We start from the raw sequence: 17,841 nt of genomic DNA, 5'->3' as shown, positions 1-17,841 counted from the left end.
AAAAAACAGTTTAAGCTTTACTGTGGTCACCCCAGAGGAGATAAGATACCAAATCTAAACTAGACACAAACATGTTTCAGCCAGCTCTGGCTCTGAACTCTTTTTCCTCCCGCTGTCAGTCTGTCTGTCTCTCTGGTGTCCACCATTCTCTCTCATGTCACCACAGGAAAGACTACAATACTATCCTTAAAATAGGTGTCCTGTTTTTTTTCCCATTATTTTCTTGATTTTGTTCTTTTTATAATGTAGGGGACGGTTTTTGAACTATGACCACTGCAGTGTTCACACATCCTCACAACTGCCCTCACATGTGGCACGCAACCATAGAAAGACATATACACACATCACACTCCAGCTGCGGTTCTGAAGTATGTGGATTAGTCCTGCAAGAGTGCACTTTAAATTTGTATTAGTTTTATTTGTTTAAAAGGCCACTTAAGAGAAAGAACCCAGATGAATTATAGTGTAGGAAGTATACTGTTTTCAGTGATGCACACTAAACCAAAAGCTTAACCAAAGATAATATACTGTGTCGGCTAACATGTTTTACTCAGTCTAGGTAGGTTAAAGGAAGTCAAATCTGGGCTCTAAATATAAATTTGTTTCTTTTCCTCTAAAAAAAGTAGTCAGATTGCTCCTAACACAAACAAAAGAGGGTATTAAATTTAGTAAATGAGTTTTTATTTCACTTGCATGACAAAAATCTGTGAAGAACAGATCAAGCTTTGCATCGCCATTGTAAAACAGACAAAAATGGCATGACACTAGTGAATTTACCAGTAGACAGGATTTCATTGTTGCACTCCACCAGGGTATAAATACAACTTGTCAGTCTGGAGGGCTTTGCAGAGAATCTGCATTTTAATGCCTGCTATATCTTGTTTAGTATGTGATGGTACTAAGCAAAGCACCCAAGATCACGTGAATTATTTTTTTAATCTGAGTTCATGGAATGCACAGTAAATTATATTCACACTAACAGCACAGAGATACACAGGGAGCGGTAATAGATGGCCATAAACTAGAGTCGGTTCTATAGCCTCACTCAAACTCATTAGTGAACATTTCTACTCAGATCCAGTTTTTGTTAGTTTAATGTTTCATCTCATGACAGAGTCTCAAAACCTAACTATACACACATATACTGACATAGTGCTACAAAATATATTAGAAACATTGTAAAGGCGGAATTACATTTGAGTTCAATTTAAAATGAGCTGAATTTTACTCCGGAAACACAAAAACATTAGAAAAATGTGTGGATTAGTGTTTTGTTATAACAAAATGAGCAAACAGTTGTGTTCACTCTCTGGACTGCTCCGTTATCTTAGAATGGATTATTTCAAGCCCCTATACTGCCCCTTACTGACTTATTAACATACACATACTGTACATATACAGTACATTACATATAATATCACTAATACATATGGTCATATGCATACTTACAATATGTATGTGCCCATGCAGAACCATGAAACATTCAGTTCTATACAATGCATTTATAATGAGAATGTCAGCACACTCACATGGCCGAACAAGTTTTTTTTTAATGTAGTCACGGTATTTTAAAACAAGTTGGTGAGATTCAGAACTGTGTATAATGATAATAAGAGACAAAGCACTTGAGACTCTTCATTTGTTCCTGCTCGATTTCCATTAGAGAAACATTTTCCTCCTTCATTGCAAAAGGTCCTTTCAGCGTCCATTCATGGGTTCACGTCATAAACTCCATCAAACGCAAATACTAACATCAGCAATCACGGTCATTGTCTGTTTACAAAACCCAAACCCAAAATGGTCTTCATATTATTTGTGTGTGCTCTTGAGTGTTAATGTTTGTATTCACAAGCCTCGTGCAGTTGTTTATCATGCTGCCATGAAACAAAAGCCAGAATACTCAATGTTGCAGGAAACCACATCTCAAGATAGAAGGGCTGTAAAATGTTTTGGTGGCTGTGTGGAATACAGTGACTTTACTGTTTTTAGTATCGATAATAGATAAGTTTTAATATGATGTTTATTTTGAAGTTCTCTCTCTTTTTGTCTTTACACTTACACATCATTTTCATCCAGTACTTTAAATCAACCTACAAGTTCCAGTGTTTCTAGTTTTAGACTTTAAATCTGTTTTACATTACTAGCTACCATATCAGATGTCCCAACATCTCCAATACCTTTTTAGGACCTTCTCACAACAAAACAGGACACTGGACTAAAGACTTAGCTTTAATCAGAGGACTCATCCAGGTCCAGTTTTTCGACCCTGGTAAAATTTCAGCATCCTGTTGAGAAGTAAAATTCCACAGAATTCTATATTTATTCTCTCTATCACACAAATGTTAGCAGTGTGAAAATAATTAACAGATGTATATGAGCATTTTGTTCTAATATTTGAAGAGAACAAAAGACTGCCTATGTGCGGATGAAAGAAAGATTCGCAACCCCAAATCAGAAAAAGTACAGCATGTAAAATCAGAATTAAAAATGAAAATAGTGATGTGTAAATCATCTGTGATTTGATTTAATACAGGGCACAGATGATTTACACATCACTATTTTCAGTTTTAATTCTGATTTTACCTGCCATCCCAACTTTTTCTCATTTGGGGTTGTAGAAATTGAGTTGAAGTTTATTCAAGTATTTTTCATTTGTAATTATTTGCTACAGAAATATTTGTATTTTAATTGCCAATATTTTTTGTTTCTCATAGGAGAGGGGTCTAACTATAGTTTTTTGTTTATTTGTTTTAGGATCATCTTACATTTACTCTGGTATTTTCCTCTTAGATGGAGGCACCAGGTGCGCAGGCAGCTCTGAGGGTAGTTCATGTCCTTCTAGTTTCACCTTTATCAGGTGATTAGCCAATGCGAACTCCTCGTCATCTAGCATGCCATCCTTATCGATATCTGCCAGCTTCCAGATCTTTCCCAGCACTGTATTGGGCAGTTTTGACTTCACCATTTCTTTCTTGGCGTTGGCTCCCGTTACCTTCCCATTGACAGGAGATAATGTGTAGAAAATTTCATCGTAAGCTGGTTTGTCACGTGCAACAACCCACTCAGCTTCGTCAATGCCTTCGCCTGCTCCTTCGCCGTATCCATGGCCGAATGGGCCATCAGTGCCATCAAATGCACCACCCCTCACAACCGGGTTGGGGAATTGTGTTTCTTCTTGGCGGACCAGGACCATTAAGCTAGCAATGTCATTGGCTAGCATGTCATCGACTGCCTCCAGCAGTTTGGATTTCAGAGGCTGGAATTTGGTCAGATCCTGAGCTTGGAGTTGATCCTGAAAGAAATAATACAGAAAACAAAACATATATCTAAATGTCTGTCTGTAACCCTGCATTCCGTCGCTCTTTCCTATTTACCTGCATCTTCTTCAGATTAGGAAAGTCTCCAGGTGATATCTGATGTTCTCTTTCAATGTGTTTGTAGATATCTCCCAGACTACCAATGAGTTCTTTCTTTTTGTTCTCCTTCCCGAACACAGAGGGCATCTCTTTCTTCAGTGAGCTGATGATGTAAGCATGGACCTGCATATGGAGAGTGAACAAAGGCCACAAAGGCCACTCAGTCAACAGCAAAATTACTTGTGCATCAAGTTTAAGTCAGTCTCTTTAAAGTTCTGGTATTTAAATTTTTAATCCTTAAGGTTTCGCTTTGGGTTCATTTGGAAACATCTGTAGTTACTATTGGTAACACTAATAAGTCTTAATAACACACAGTTAGATTTGTTTATTCACCAGTGGGAGCCAGAAAAGCTCTTTAAGCAGTTATATTGCCAGAAATACTGTACAACAGATGAAGACAAGTAACAGGCTAACCTGTTTACATGGGTAATTTTCTGTCTTTATAAATCACTATAACTACTACACAGGCAAATTTGTTTCCTCTTCAAAATGCTGGGGTCCAGCTGTACCACTGATCTCGATTACATTCTTAACATAACATATGCTTGTTTTCCAAATTTCAGTGAGTACAGGCAGCCTTCATTTCCTGGATATTTCTTGAATGTCATTTGAATCCAGCAGTGCAATGGCAAGACTCCACCTCATGTCCTTGAAGCTCATCACTAAACACGTGCGTGCACACACCCACTATCAGCTGTCAAACAGGAAAACTGAGATCAACTCTCAGCTTGATAAATCTGTGTGTGTGTGTGAGTGAGCGTGTGCATGTGTACATCCTCTGTGTTTCCTCGAACACAACAGGCAGTGGGCTATCACCTCTCATACCTGACGTCCTGTCGGGTGTGGAAACAGGAAATAATTCACTTAGAGGAGGATAGCCACATTTGTCTGGTTCTGTTGGACCTGTGACAGATAAACCTTTTCTGCCAAGGTTAACAGCTGGACAGGGTGGAGAGAACGAGTAACTGATAGTTAAGAAGAAATAGGAGGCGCACACAGCTGTGCTAAAAATCAACACTGTCAAGTAACAGCAGGAGTTTTAGTTTATTACAAAAAAGAATTGCCATCCCTAAAAAAATCACTAGTCTTGGTAGAGTTCCATCAGAAAATTATTGGAAACGTGTCAGTATTAGGTGTACTACAGTAACAATGATATTGTAACTCTGTGGATGCACAGGCAAGAAAGGATTTAATATGGAATAGGTGCTTATCCTTCTGCAGAAGTAGAAAAATGTTGCTAACAGACATGTACCAGTGCTTGTAATATAACACACAGACTCATTGTTAATTATTAATGTAATACTACAGCTGTACCACTGCCAAATTTATACAACCACATACCTTGGCTAATCTTGCCCTCTTGATCAGATCGTTGAGTTTTCTAAGCGCTGCATTCCTTGGTAAAGACTGAATGTCCTTGAATAAATCCTGCTCCTCTGCCTCAAACAGTTTCCTGTTGTCAGGAATCAGCAGAGGATGGGACCAAAATGAACCGATGTACACACGGATCACCTGTCAGTGAGAAAGACGGATGAAGATGGCGGTTGATGGAACCAAAACATGATAAATTAAGACATAAAAAGAACAATAGCACACTGGCTCCACTTGTATGAGGGAATAGGGGAAAACCCAAAAAGGTGCATTAACTAAGATTTTACATATTATCTAATAAACAAGGTGAAAATGGGACAAGATGTGGTGTCTCTCAGCTATACTACCCCTTTTGTTGTTATTCCTGCTTCTCTACCCTCTGTTTTGATAGTTGGTCTGGACATTAGTTCCTGCCACCTAGTGAAGGTTATAAGAAGTGTTTTTCAAACTGTGAGTAGTCATCTCAAACAGTCAGCCACAAAGGAGCTACAAGTCCAAAACACTGGCTGCCAGACCAAGGGGGGGCACATTCTTTTGCACGGAGAGAGTGGGACAAATAGAGAAAGACCAGTGTTAACATTTGTTCATCGGTTTTTGGGATGATAAGGGTTAAAAGCTGCCAAATGGCTCAAATTTGATTCAGATGTTACCTTCTTCCTTCTGTATGTATTAGTATCTAAAGCTAATGTGTTTGTTTTGGTAACATCAGAGATCCCGCATGGTTGTCATTTTACCTCTGAGTTGAATTAATATGATTTTAATTTGGCAGAAGCTTTGTTAGTCTCATTTGGGCACTGTCAAGAGTGAAAGCGAGCCTTTGATGTTCCCTGTTTCACAGTTCTTGGTTACTATACCTCAGGGGTGTTGACTATTTTTCCTAATGACCACATCAGGGCACCGTAAACTCTCATCAGCTGCTGGGTCTCTATCTGGTCAGCCTTGTTCAGCACAACCCTGAACAAAACATGGCAGAACAGTAGTGACAATTCAGCTCCTCACATACATAATATACAAGAGTACCTTCACTTAAAGTTGATGTACATGTGCAGAGTGAGCAGCTATTTGTGTCCACTTTGTGCGGCTTTAGTTATAAAGATGTCTTTAAATCAGATGATCCTAAATTACCTGATCTTGTCTTCATGGTTCTTCAGGGCCTTTATCACCTCTGAGAACTCATCAGAGATGTCCAGTTTGTGGGCATCAAACAATAATATGATCCTGTCCACTCGCTCTGCAAACCACTCCAAGACAGCTGCAAAGTCATAGCCTGAGAGGAAGAGGAGGAGGAAGAAGAAGAAGAGGAGGATCAAAAAAGTGGTTGGGTATGAAATGAAAGGTTAAATTAGATCAAAAGAAAAAGTTTGTAAGAATAAGCTATAATTAATTTGTTCTTCCCTTTATTTCCCATTTCTTTGCTCGCCATCTCATACCAATATCAATAGAGCATGAAAGAAAGGCAATTAAATCAGTGGTGAACATAATTTAAGCAGTTTGTGCTACTTTTGAAGTTCAGGTCAGCATAAGTTTTATGCTGATACTCAACATCTATAATCCAACAACTGAACCTTAAACCTTGACTGAGATGTTGTAATACTCCCAAGAGACAATCATTACAATGCCTTCAGGTCATAGAGGGGCCCAGTAAGGATATTCACATTGCAACAACATGTTGAAAGAAAAGAATGTGTTTACAGATGGAGACAGTGCTGCCAAGGTTCATGCTAAGTGGCTGAAAAGTGGCTTTTTAAAACTAAATAATGATGGAGAAAACCACAAAGTTCATAATGTTGTCTTTAAACTGTTTACCGGTAGTATAATGGACAGTTTTGACTATTAGAGCCCTTCGAGCAATACAAGGGTAATGCAATCATGACCTTTAGAACGAATAAATGCATGAATGAGTTAATGCCTCCATAAATTAATGCTTAAATAAATGAATCAATGACTGAGTCTGTCAGCAAAAGTCCACTGAGTTTCAATCACAGTCAAGGACAAGACTGACTCTTATCTGGAGAAATTCCAACAGACATGAGAGGAGAACAAAGAACAAAGGATAGAATGAAGGATTAGTCAGCTGAAATTTCCAACCAACACAAGACATGCAGAGTCAATGGTAACACTGCTACAGCTGAGATTATGGGAAAGCAACTAGGAGGCATTTGCTGTCAGATGGTGGTGAGCAGTAGCTTTATGTTAATACAGTGTCACATGGATTTTCTGAAGAGTTTTGTTTGTAATTTGACAGGAGAATTTTTCACAATCTACAGCCTTTGCACTTGTTATTGCTTTGAATCCATCTGACTCTGACCTGAACCAATCCACCTTTCCTCTTTACACAGAGAGTCTCACTACACAGACATAGCTGTGATTAAAAATCCCCCTTTTTACATACTGAACTGCTGCTGTTGCTACTGTGGTTGCACCGCTGCTTCTCCAAGTAGAGGAATAGTTGACACTAAAGGTAAATGATTTCAGGAGTGGCCATGTACACAGGTATTAAAACTGAGATTCTAACAGTAATGCTGACATACTGCTGCAAAGGCTCTCTTACAAATGATTTTAATACATTAATGTTGAGTATTCAGTAATCCTTCATTGGAATGCAACCAAAAGTTCAACAGTCGCAGCAATAGGTATGTAAAAAATGGAAATTGGTTTTGGCTGCGTCTTTCAGTTCTGTGTAAGCACAGCTTAGAGGATAAGGAGGGCACTTTGCCGCTTGAGCAAAGCTATCAAGGGTTAAGAGAGAGAGAGAGAGAGAGACACCTTGATGTTTTGAATTTTACTGACATATTCTTCACACAGAGCACTTTTCACATGGTGTGGCAAATAATACTATACAGTTGTAAAGTTCTACATGTGCCCCTCATAGTTCATTACACTGCACAGTACAGGAACTACAAAGTTTGTCTCGACGGTGGCCCTACAGTAAAGGGCATGGGCTCATTACAATCTATGGAATTTTATTAACTATGGTGAGTGCAATGTATATTTTCAGGGACAGGGAACAGCAGTAGGCTTTATGATCTGTCATAAATACACAGTGAATCTTGACAGAAATCTGCTATCAAAGCTGATTATTTTAGGCTGAGGGTGGCACTGGGATAAAGCAAGACGTTGCCAAATAAAAAGCTTTCATTGTATTTGAAACAACATTTTACATAGAAATTTTCAAATTAGCTTGTTAGGTGATCTCCTCCACCTCTGGGGATAACAAGTATACACAGACATACAGTGCCTTGCGAAAGTATTCGGCCCCCTTGAACTTTGCGACCTTTTGCCACATTTCAGGTTTCAAACATAAAGATATAAAACTGTAATTTGTTGTGAAGAATCAACAACAAGTGGGACACAATCATGAAGTGGAACGAAATTTATTGGATATTTCAAACTTTTTTAACAAATAAAAAACTGAAAAATTGGGCGTGCAAAATTATTCAGCCCCTTTACTTTCAGTGCAGCAAACTCTCTAAAGAAGTTCAGTGAGGATCTCTGAATGATCCAATGTTGACCTAAATGACAAAGGATGATAAATAGAATCCACCTGTGTGTAATCAAGTCTCCATATAAATGCACCTGCACTGTGATAGTCTCAGAGGTGCAAGCGATAATATTGAAATGGAAGGAGTATCAGACCACTGCAAATCTACCAAGACCTGGCCGTCCCTCTAAACTTTCAGCTCATACAAGGAGAAGACTGATCAGAGATGCAGCCAAGAGGCCCATGATCACTCTGGATGAACTGCAGAGATCTACAGCTGAGGTGGGAGACTCTGTCCATAGGACAACAATCAGTCGTATACTGCACAAATCTGGCCTTTATGGAAGAGTGGCAAGAAGAAAGCCATTTCTTAAAGATATCCATAAAAAGTGTCGTTTAAAGTTTGCCACAAGCCACCTGGGAGACACACCAAACATGTGGAAGAAGGTGCTCTGGTCAGATGAAACCAAAATCGAACTTTTTGGCAACAATGCAAAACGTTATGTTTGGCGTAAAAGCAACACAGCTCATCACCCTGAACACACCATCCCCATTGTCAAACATGGTGGTGGCAGCATCATGTTTTGGGCCTGCTTTTCTTCAGCAGGGACAGGGAAGATGGTTAAAATTGATGGGAAGATGGATGGAGCCAAATACAGGACCATTCTGGAAGGAAACTTGATGGAGTCTGCAAAAGACCTGAGACTGGGACGGAGATTTGTCTTCCAACAAGACAATGATCCAAAACATAAAGCCAAATCTACAATGGAATGGTTCACAAATAAACATATCCAGGTGTTAGAATGGCCAAGTCAAAGTCCAGACCTGAATCCAATCGAGAATCTGTGGAAAGAACTGACAACTGCTGTTCACAAACGCTCTCCATCCAACCTCACTGAGCTCGAGCTGTTTTGCAAGGAGGCATGGGCAAAAATTTCAGTCTCTCGATGTGCAAAACTGATAGAGACATACCCCAAGTGACTTACAGCTGTAATCGCAGCAAAAGGTGGCGCTACAACGTATTAACTTAAGGGGGTTGAATAATTTTGCACGCCCAATTTTTCAGTTTTTTATTTGTTAAAAACGTTTGAAATATCCAATAAATTTCGTTCCACTTCATGATTGTGTCCCACTTGTTGTTGATTCTTCACAACAAATTACAGTTTTATATCTTTATGTTTGAAGCCTGAAATGTGGCAAAAGGTCGCAAAGTTCACGGGGGCCGAATACTTTCGCAAGGCACTGTATCACTGAGGTCCCTCCATCAGCTGTTTAAACACATTGTGGACCAAACTGTCGTGCATGGGAAAAATTCATGTGACAATGGTGAAAGTCTGAGGATCATCAAAATCACTAGCAGTCACTAGCAATAAATCTGACATAAATTACCCACTTGCTCCCTACTAAAGTAAAGACAAATGTTTTTTCAAAACCATGTGACAAGACTCTGGTGAAGAACATATAACAACCCTTAAATTCTTCAAGCCAAGATATCACCTCCATAAGGACATCTATGTAGACAGCTATAGCCTGACAAGTCCTCATCTGGACGCACACACACACACACACACACACACACACAAAACAAACACTGATAAAGTTATGCAACAAAGTGAATGAGAGACCCAACTGAAACGTGAAAACATGCAGTCGGATGACTAAAAAACACCAACATAAACCATTCAGTGACTCCTCCTGTACCCACCTGTACATGACATACAGTAAACAGATGTAAATGGATAAAAATGAAAATGCAAATGACCACACACAAACAAAATCATCACCTCTCACACTTTACCCAGAGAACACACAGCTGTGCTGACTCAGAAGAGATTAAAACTGACATGTGTTTTTAAAAATATCTAACAGGGTCACACCTCACTGTGCTGTTTGTTTGATTTGATAACAGGCCGAAGGGACACTTTGGGACCAAACAAGTTATTAGTACTAGAGTTGATGTGGGTCAGTTACAGTACTGCCAAATATAAACACAGTCTGAAATTTGATTAGCGCTGACAAAGCATTTGTTCTCTTGTTTCTTGACAGAAAACACTGCCATGGCAAAAATGTTTCCATATTCTAGCTTTGAAGAAAATCCAGATCCCAGCAGACCCACCCCTACTATGATGTAATGTGCTGGACCCAATGGCCAGGACTTGTTCTTTTTAAGCCTGTGAGAAGTATGCTTACATATTTTATTATGTCAACACTTCATAATATTACCCATGTACAACTTAGATAAAAGTGGTAGTTAGCAAGTATGACTGCTAACACCTACATATGATGACAGTTGTGAACACATCTTTGGGACTTACTCAGCATTAGATACAGGCACGACAAAGGCAGAGACTGAACAGAGAGGGCAGTAGGAGGGAGAGTAAATTATGACCATCTTTAATTATCTGAGCTCTTTTGTTAATTTTAGCGGTTGGTATGGCAATGCCAGCTTTTAGCTTTGGGAATGTGCTACACATATCAACCTGAAAACAAGCTGGAGAGAATTCCTGTAAGCCTTTCACACTGACAGTAAATGTCTCCTCATACTGTAGTCTCTGCACTCAGTTTAAAACTACAGCTGGGATCTGCTCAGAAGTAGAGAAGTATAATTGAGATTCATACAGGCAGTATTTGATTATTTTGCATTTCAACTTTAGTCTGAGTATATATATCAGCTTTGCAGAATTCCTTTGAGCTGACCTGTGTTAAGCACCAATGGATAAGCAAAGAGCAACATGCAAATTCTGATGAGATCAAGTAAAAAGGTCATGTTCAAATAAAATCACCCTGTGATCACATGCTTATTTTCATTCAGTTCCTTACATTTTGCTGTCTTCATAGCAGAGTTAACAAATTACAAGTTATAACTAGAATCACCGCTTCACAGTTGTATGGCTCCCCCAACCAGTCAAATTCACAGGTATGGGACAGAAGTGAGGTCACTGGATAGTTAAAATAAACCAATGCATGCCCAAAGGAAGTACTGACATTGTAGTTCAGAGTTGAGTGGGACTAGCAGGCTGCAGCTGAATGAGTCCAGTGAACGAACACTGACACACACATAAACTGTGGAAGATAAGAGTGTGAGGGTCTTGAATTTGATTTCTTACCTCGACTGATTCTCTGTTTCTCGCCAGACAGAATCCCTGGTGTGTCAATCACACTAATGCTCTCTAGCACTGGATTAGGTAGCTGGGCACACACAAACCTACACACACAGAGTGGAGAGAAGATCTAAAAATATCAGGATAGAAGTGTAAAGCTTCACAAACATCACTACACCAGGCCTCTTCCTCCATTCACTATCTCTGCTGCTCTCCTCGTCTTTCTGCTGCTGACCAATTATGAACAGATTAGAGGCCGTCCTCAATGTGAAGCTCCCAAATCCCCAGTGACAGTCAGCATTTCCTCTGTCCCCTTTCAGCAGTAGTGGGCCCTCATACTGCGGACATTACTGCAAGAGCAAGGGTAGAGAGTTTTTGGCAGTTTCCCTTTTCCAGAAGCATGCCTCTGCCAAGATGGCCTCCTGTTTCTCTATCTCTCTCCCTCACACACACACAAACAGAGAAACCTGACCAGTGAGCAGACAGAAATTCAATCTTACAGGAATGTAGAGCTGTGATGTGAACTCTCATCCTCAGTCTTTCCTACTTCATTTACATACTTCACCTTTATATAACATTTTCCAGCACACACACACCTGCAAAGTTATTGGCAAGCTTCTGCCATTGGTACAACCCCACTAGCACTTTCAGAGAGTGTGTGTGTGTGTGTGTGTGTGTGTGTGTGAGGGTCTACCTGTTGAGGAATGCATTTCCAAATGCATTCAGCTTTCTGAAGGGCTTCTTGGGGTCAACCACCAAAGCGTTGCCGGGGATGACACCTTCTGTGTCGCCGTGCATCACCGCGATGAAGGAATCTGTGGTGGGTTCAGGGCCGATCCGCATTCCAGGGAAGTCCTGCTCCAACAGGTAGCTGGAGGTGAGATAGCATTAACATAAACAAGCATTAAAGATTTAGCATTAAAGTAAACAGGAGGCGATGTGTTTCTGATAATCTATTCAGTGCGTGTAGGAATAAGTCAACCACACATAAAGGCTTTTTTTTTTGGTATCCTTCAAGAACAATGAATAGTGTTACAGAGCATTGTGTAGCATCAGGAGACATTACTGGAAATTAAAATGAAATGATGCTTCACTTTTATGGATTTGTATGTGTAGGACAGGGAATTTATGTTCTGCAACCATGGTTAACTAAGTTAACAAAAGATAATTCTCCAGCTGGAGGTTGTTTACGTCCCATTTAACTGTTATTATTCCTGTTGGTACATTTAAACCCTGCATTCATCCATAGGCAATAGGACAGCTGTGTGCGACATCTGCAGCCTCTAATTTGAAAGAAGTTCTGAAGCCTTTTCACAGAGATTCTGCTGAAAGGAAATTGGGCTTGATGGTAAGATGCAAGTCAAAAATCACAAGAAAACAGGTCTGTCCTAAATTAGAAGTTACTGGAACAACGATAAAGGGAGTTTTAAACCATCAGAGGCTGAATCGCTGCCATACACTGGCTCCAAAACAAGCAGAACCTGTTGCTAACCACATGGACTAAGAAGAGGCCCTCTCAGTGGGTAAATCTGTGATTTGTGATCACCTAAGGCAAAAACAAAGGCACTGAAATGGATTTTTTTCTGCATCTGCTCCTTAATATTAGTGACATACCATAAAAAAGAGATTTACAGCTAAAAAGGCCCATAAATGTCCAGGATGGGTATGGGCTGTGTATGCATTTTAACTTCCACCAGATGTAAGGATGACTGCTTTAATTAAACATCCTCTCCATGCACACACACAGACACACACCTTGTCCAAGGAACCAGCGGTGCCTGGCAGAGCCATCTCTCTGCCTGTGTGTCTGAGTGAGGCCTCCTGTCTCTGGGGAGGTTCTGCATCTGTGCCTCCACCAGACTGTGTGCTTGACAGCACAGACATACTGTATGTGTGGAATTCCTACACATATCAGCTCACATGCATATGTTTATCACATTCTGCACATTTTGTTCACATGCAGCCAGTGAGATAAAGCTGAAAACGGGCACAGGCGGAAGGCGTGACAAACATGGTCACCACAAGATGTTTTTAATCTGTGTTATTACTGCACAAGCAGATGAGAAGAATTGGTATAGTGGTGCAGGGTCAGGCTACTGACTGTTGAAAGTGTATACGAGAAAGAGAGAGAGTGAATTAAAGGCAGGAGAGGAAGAACAGGGAGAGAAGGGATGTCTGCACTATCCTGTCTTGTAGCAGGAAGTCACTAACAGCATCCTCTCTCTGGCTGTCAAAGGCTTATCCCACCAATTACTTACAGTGCTCTTCAAGTGTGTGTCAGTGTGTGTGTATTTCTGAGTGTGTGCCACAAGGTCAAGATGTTAGCAGCAGTCCTGCAGCTCAAAAGAGGCCCAGCACCCAGCTGCTAATATCTCTCTCTCACACACACACACACTTACCAATCCCAGAGATACTCCAGGTCAAACACTGTGACAGAACTCTGAATATACATTATTTCTACACTACCAAGTTGCTCTAAGAAGTGCGTAATTAATGGAGGCAGTAATACAGATGAGACAAAAACCATTTGGAATTTATTTAAAGTTAGTCATGTATTTGGCACCCCAGTTTGTGTTGACTTCCCCCTCGTGTGTTTGTGATTTCCATATGAAGCTTATCATATGTGTGTGCTGTGTTCTCACCGTATGAAGCTCGTCTTGCCAGTGGAGTACTGTCCAACCAGTAGGACCATGGGCTTGTTGTCAAAGTCGGCGTCCTCCAGAGCCGGGGAGTGGAACTCGTGAAACTTGTAACTTTCTTCCAGTGGCAGGAGTTTGGTTTTGTAAAGCTTCTTCAATCCTTCACTGACAGTCTGAAAGACTTCTGGCTCCTTCTTTCTCCTGTCATCGGTTCCAAGCCAGCTGAACATGGCTGTTTGTCGTTTATTGTTGGACTGTAAAACCTCTAAAAGACGTAACTAATCAAAGATGTTGATCAGTGGGAGAGTTGTGTCAACTTATTCTGCAGGTTATTAGTCTGTCCTAATAGGTCTACAAATGTGTTATATCTCAGAGATGAGGTAATAGTCTTAAAAAGAGATTTTCCACACATAAGACAGGATGAGCTCCAATATAAAAGTAGGAAAGTTTGAGCCCAATTAAAAAAATTAAAAAAAAATCACACTCAGGACAAAATCTATATTGTTGTTTCTCCGGGTTATATTTTACTGCAATTTTCCTAAAAGATGAAATCTTTTAAAAGTCTGTTTTGGTGGAAAGTTTGCAAAAGTTTCAGGTATATCCCAGAAAGCACACAGATGAAGTCGGTCAATGCTGCTGTTCTAAATGGGTGGTGACTTGTTGTATTTAATGATTTTGGCCTGACATTATATTCAGTTCTATTATTTTTTGCTATTTTGTCTAAATAGCATCAACTAAAATAAATCCTAAGTATTCTATATATTTTTCAGAATTTTAAACCCTGCCCTTCAAATGCACTCTCATCATCGGTCCAGGCCACTTTGTGTTCCTCGGCCGAAAAAACACAACATTCAACGAATCTGTTTTTGTTCATCAGTCTGTTTAAATAAACAATCGTTGTCCAGAAAAGCCTAGATGGTTCTACTCATGCACAACATCACGTTACCGCTATTCAATTCGTTCAAGAGCTAGAAGACAAATCCCCAAAATGATGAACCGAGCTACTGTCAGAGCGCAACCGCCGTTATTGTTCAGCTGCTCCCGCAATTCTACCCGCAAAACCACCCAGATCTCATTTGGAGCAATTGTTTTTTTTCTGTCGTTTTTCAGGTAAAAATAAGAACCTGTTTCGCTAGAGCTACTGGTTATTGTCTGTTACTGCTCACAGCACAGCGCTGAGCACAGCCCCGTTTAAATGCGGAGTCGAACGAAACCCGATCCCGGCGGAAGTGTCCAACGGCTGGCAGCCCGACCCACCGCGGTCCCGCCCCGGTGATGAGAGCCGAAGTTGCCCCGGAGGACGCCATGATGGGTGAGGAGGGCTGGAGGAGTGGCCGGTGTGCAACAGCGCGCCACCTAGAGGTGAGGAAGTAAGAACAAGAAGCTTTATTTTATTGTCATTGTAACATGCACATTTTGTTTGGAGCCGAGGGCCCCGGGCCGCTGCGTGTTTACGCACCGCCATCACGGGCAACTTGGGGGGTTCGGTGTCTTACCCAAGGACACGTCGACATGTGGACTGCAGGCACCGACATTCGATGAGTCTGGCCCTTCTGGAGTCTGGGTTCTAAACAGACTGTTCCCATTCAATGTGATGGAGCCTGAGAGGATCTGCCAAGAGGGGTAGGATACACTGCCCAAATCCAGGTGTGCACAGCTGTGCAGAGACTTGCCCAGGAACAATCTAAATGTAACTGCTCCCAAAGCTTGACTTAAGGGTCCGAATACTTTTGTAAACGAGAAATTTCAGTTTGGGAATTTTAATAGCCTGCATTTGTGATAAATAAATAACGTAATTAGAAATAAACTCCAAAAACTTGTTTTGACTTTGTCATTGCAGGCTACTGAGTGTAAACTCACAGGTAAAAACTGCCCAATTAATATGAAATCTACAGCACCATAAAGTGTGCAAAGCTGATATCTGAATACTTTCTGAAGCCACCGTAACAGTCTGTACTGTAGGAGGACCAGATATAGTGCCACAGGAGTGAAAAATGTAAGCCAAACCTTTACATATATTGCTGGAGACCTCATGCAAGGACAATTGGTGGTGCTCACCTTGAGAAGATACATTATATATAGCTACACATCACCTTTATAAATTAAAACATGCTCTCAAATGTATTTGTTTTGATGTTTATCTTTGTAGCAGCAATATGAAATAAAGCAAACAAGCACAGGAATGACTACACCATTACACTGACAGTTACAGTATGTAACAAGTGCCTGAGAAAGTTTAGTCAGCAGTTAATATCATGTGTAAGGTATAAGGACAGAGTGAAATACTGATGCTCTTACTTTTACTGTAATTTTCATGGCGAGTGTTTGCAATTTGACCAGCAGGTGTCTCTGCTTGCTCTGTTTCATTTTGTGGAGACAAGCACGAGACATGAAAGAGCAAAGTACAAAGGTCTGTCATGCCTGCTCAGGTTTCCTTGAATAGAAGCTGTAGAACCTTTCTGAGAATAAGTGAAAGCTGATACAAGCACAAAATACACAGTGAAGAAAGGAAATACTGATAAAAAAAAATAAACTACTTGTCTTTACCTTTAATAATATAGCAGAAAAGAATGAATATAATTTATTTTTTAAATATACAATTGTTTGACAAAACGATCACCGACTTATTTTACAGATTAAAACCATTTTAATAAATTGATTAATGCACATTTTAAATTTCACTGCAGTGACTTGTGCAAATACAGTGAGTGAATATGAAACTAAATGTACCTGTAGAGTTTCCTACTTCCCCCTTCTTTGAATAGATGGAAAAAATAGAATTTCCCTTAGGGGATTGCTGAAGTACTTGATTCATTTATGCAGGTTACCAGATGAGGTTTTCCAGGAGTTCACTGCCAGAAATTCCCCATATGAGCCAGTGAGCCATCACAGGTGGAGATGGTTAATCTTTCACATATGAATTGTTTATAGTAGTAACCAGTTCATGAGGGCAGAACAACAAACAAAGAGAAAGAGGAACGATCACAGTGATGTGGCATTTGTCTGAATAACAAAGTTGGAAAAGTGCATTAATCATTGCCCATTTTTAATGACTTTAAGCTTCAGGAGAGACCAATGGAATGCAGAAGTGGCAGGATAGTGATGTCTGACAGACAAGACACACAAATAAAACTGCTGCATGAAGCACACAAAAGCAGAAAAACAAGATGAAAAATGATGCTTGCTCAAAGGTGAATGTTCACAGGGGTCAAAAAAGAAATAAAATATGATGGCGCAGAATAATATTGACTGATTGTCCCTCTCTTCAGTACAAAAGCTCAGTCAACATTGACACATACTGACAGATATAAACCTTCCGGTTGGGAGACGACTGCTCTACCCACTTCAATACTGTCACCCCAGAACAGTCTAGAGTAACAGCTTCACCTGGAATGAGGTTAAACCAAATCCACCCACAGCGGCCACTGCCAAACAATGTTATCAGCTAAAACACATATGTACTTATACACATGGAACATCTACTGTATAGGCGTACTGCACTGTAAAACATTTCTTTATAGGATTTTACTTCAAACCACAGGAGCTTTTTAACTTCATTTTTTGAATGCTGGTTTTGGGTAAACACGTTTCCAGAAACCAGGCCAGAACAGTCCATTAGTGCGTTGTTGGAGTGAGATGTGGTGTCGTGCTGACTAAACCACACACACTATACAAACATATAATAATAATTAAAAAAAAAAAACACAAGAAGAGTAGGCCTACAAATAATAATACATTCATATTAATGTAAATAAAAATACAAATATTTTGATCAAAACTGAGGTAAATATATAAAAATTATTTCCTTCCATGGTGATCCTAGTTTGATTACT

At 40.0% G+C, this 17,841-nt stretch overlaps 1 protein-coding gene across 1 annotated transcript; it reads right to left on the bottom strand.

Moving 5' to 3' along the window:
• Positions 1–2,568: 2,568 nt before the first annotated feature.
• Positions 2,569–15,408, bottom strand: ehd3 (EH-domain containing 3). Its single transcript, XM_020603777.1, has 8 exons — positions 14,012–15,408; positions 12,064–12,240; positions 11,376–11,473; positions 5,913–6,054; positions 5,642–5,741; positions 4,758–4,928; positions 3,375–3,539; positions 2,569–3,292 (listed from the first exon to the last, which is right to left on the bottom strand). The coding sequence occupies exons 1-8, from the start codon at positions 14,236–14,238 to the stop codon at positions 2,768–2,770; spliced, it is 1,605 nt and encodes a 534-aa protein (XP_020459433.1). The 5' UTR covers positions 14,239–15,408; the 3' UTR covers positions 2,569–2,767.
• Between the last annotated feature and the right edge of the window lie 2,433 nt (positions 15,409–17,841).

Source organism: Monopterus albus, unplaced genomic scaffold (genome assembly GCF_001952655.1).
Source record: "Monopterus albus unplaced genomic scaffold, M_albus_1.0 scaffold62.1, whole genome shotgun sequence".
Classification (NCBI taxonomy): Eukaryota; Metazoa; Chordata; class Actinopteri; order Synbranchiformes; family Synbranchidae; genus Monopterus; species Monopterus albus.
Note: the sequence above shows the minus strand (reverse complement) of the source record. Positions and strands in the feature narration are given on the sequence as shown.

Bases quoted from the DNA above. Each gene is read 5' to 3' on its own strand.
- ehd3 (XM_020603777.1), bottom strand. From the start codon at position 14,238: ATGTTCAGCTGGCTTGGAACCGATGACAGGAGAAAGAAGGAGCCAGAA. The intron at 12,241-14,011 runs GTGAGAACACAG...TCTCACCTCCAG, and splicing joins GGCAAGACGAGCTTCATACG to CTACCTGTTGGAGCAGGACT. The intron at 11,474-12,063 runs GTAGACCCTCAC...CTGTGTGTGTAG, and splicing joins GGAAATGCATTCCTCAACAG to GTTTGTGTGTGCCCAGCTAC.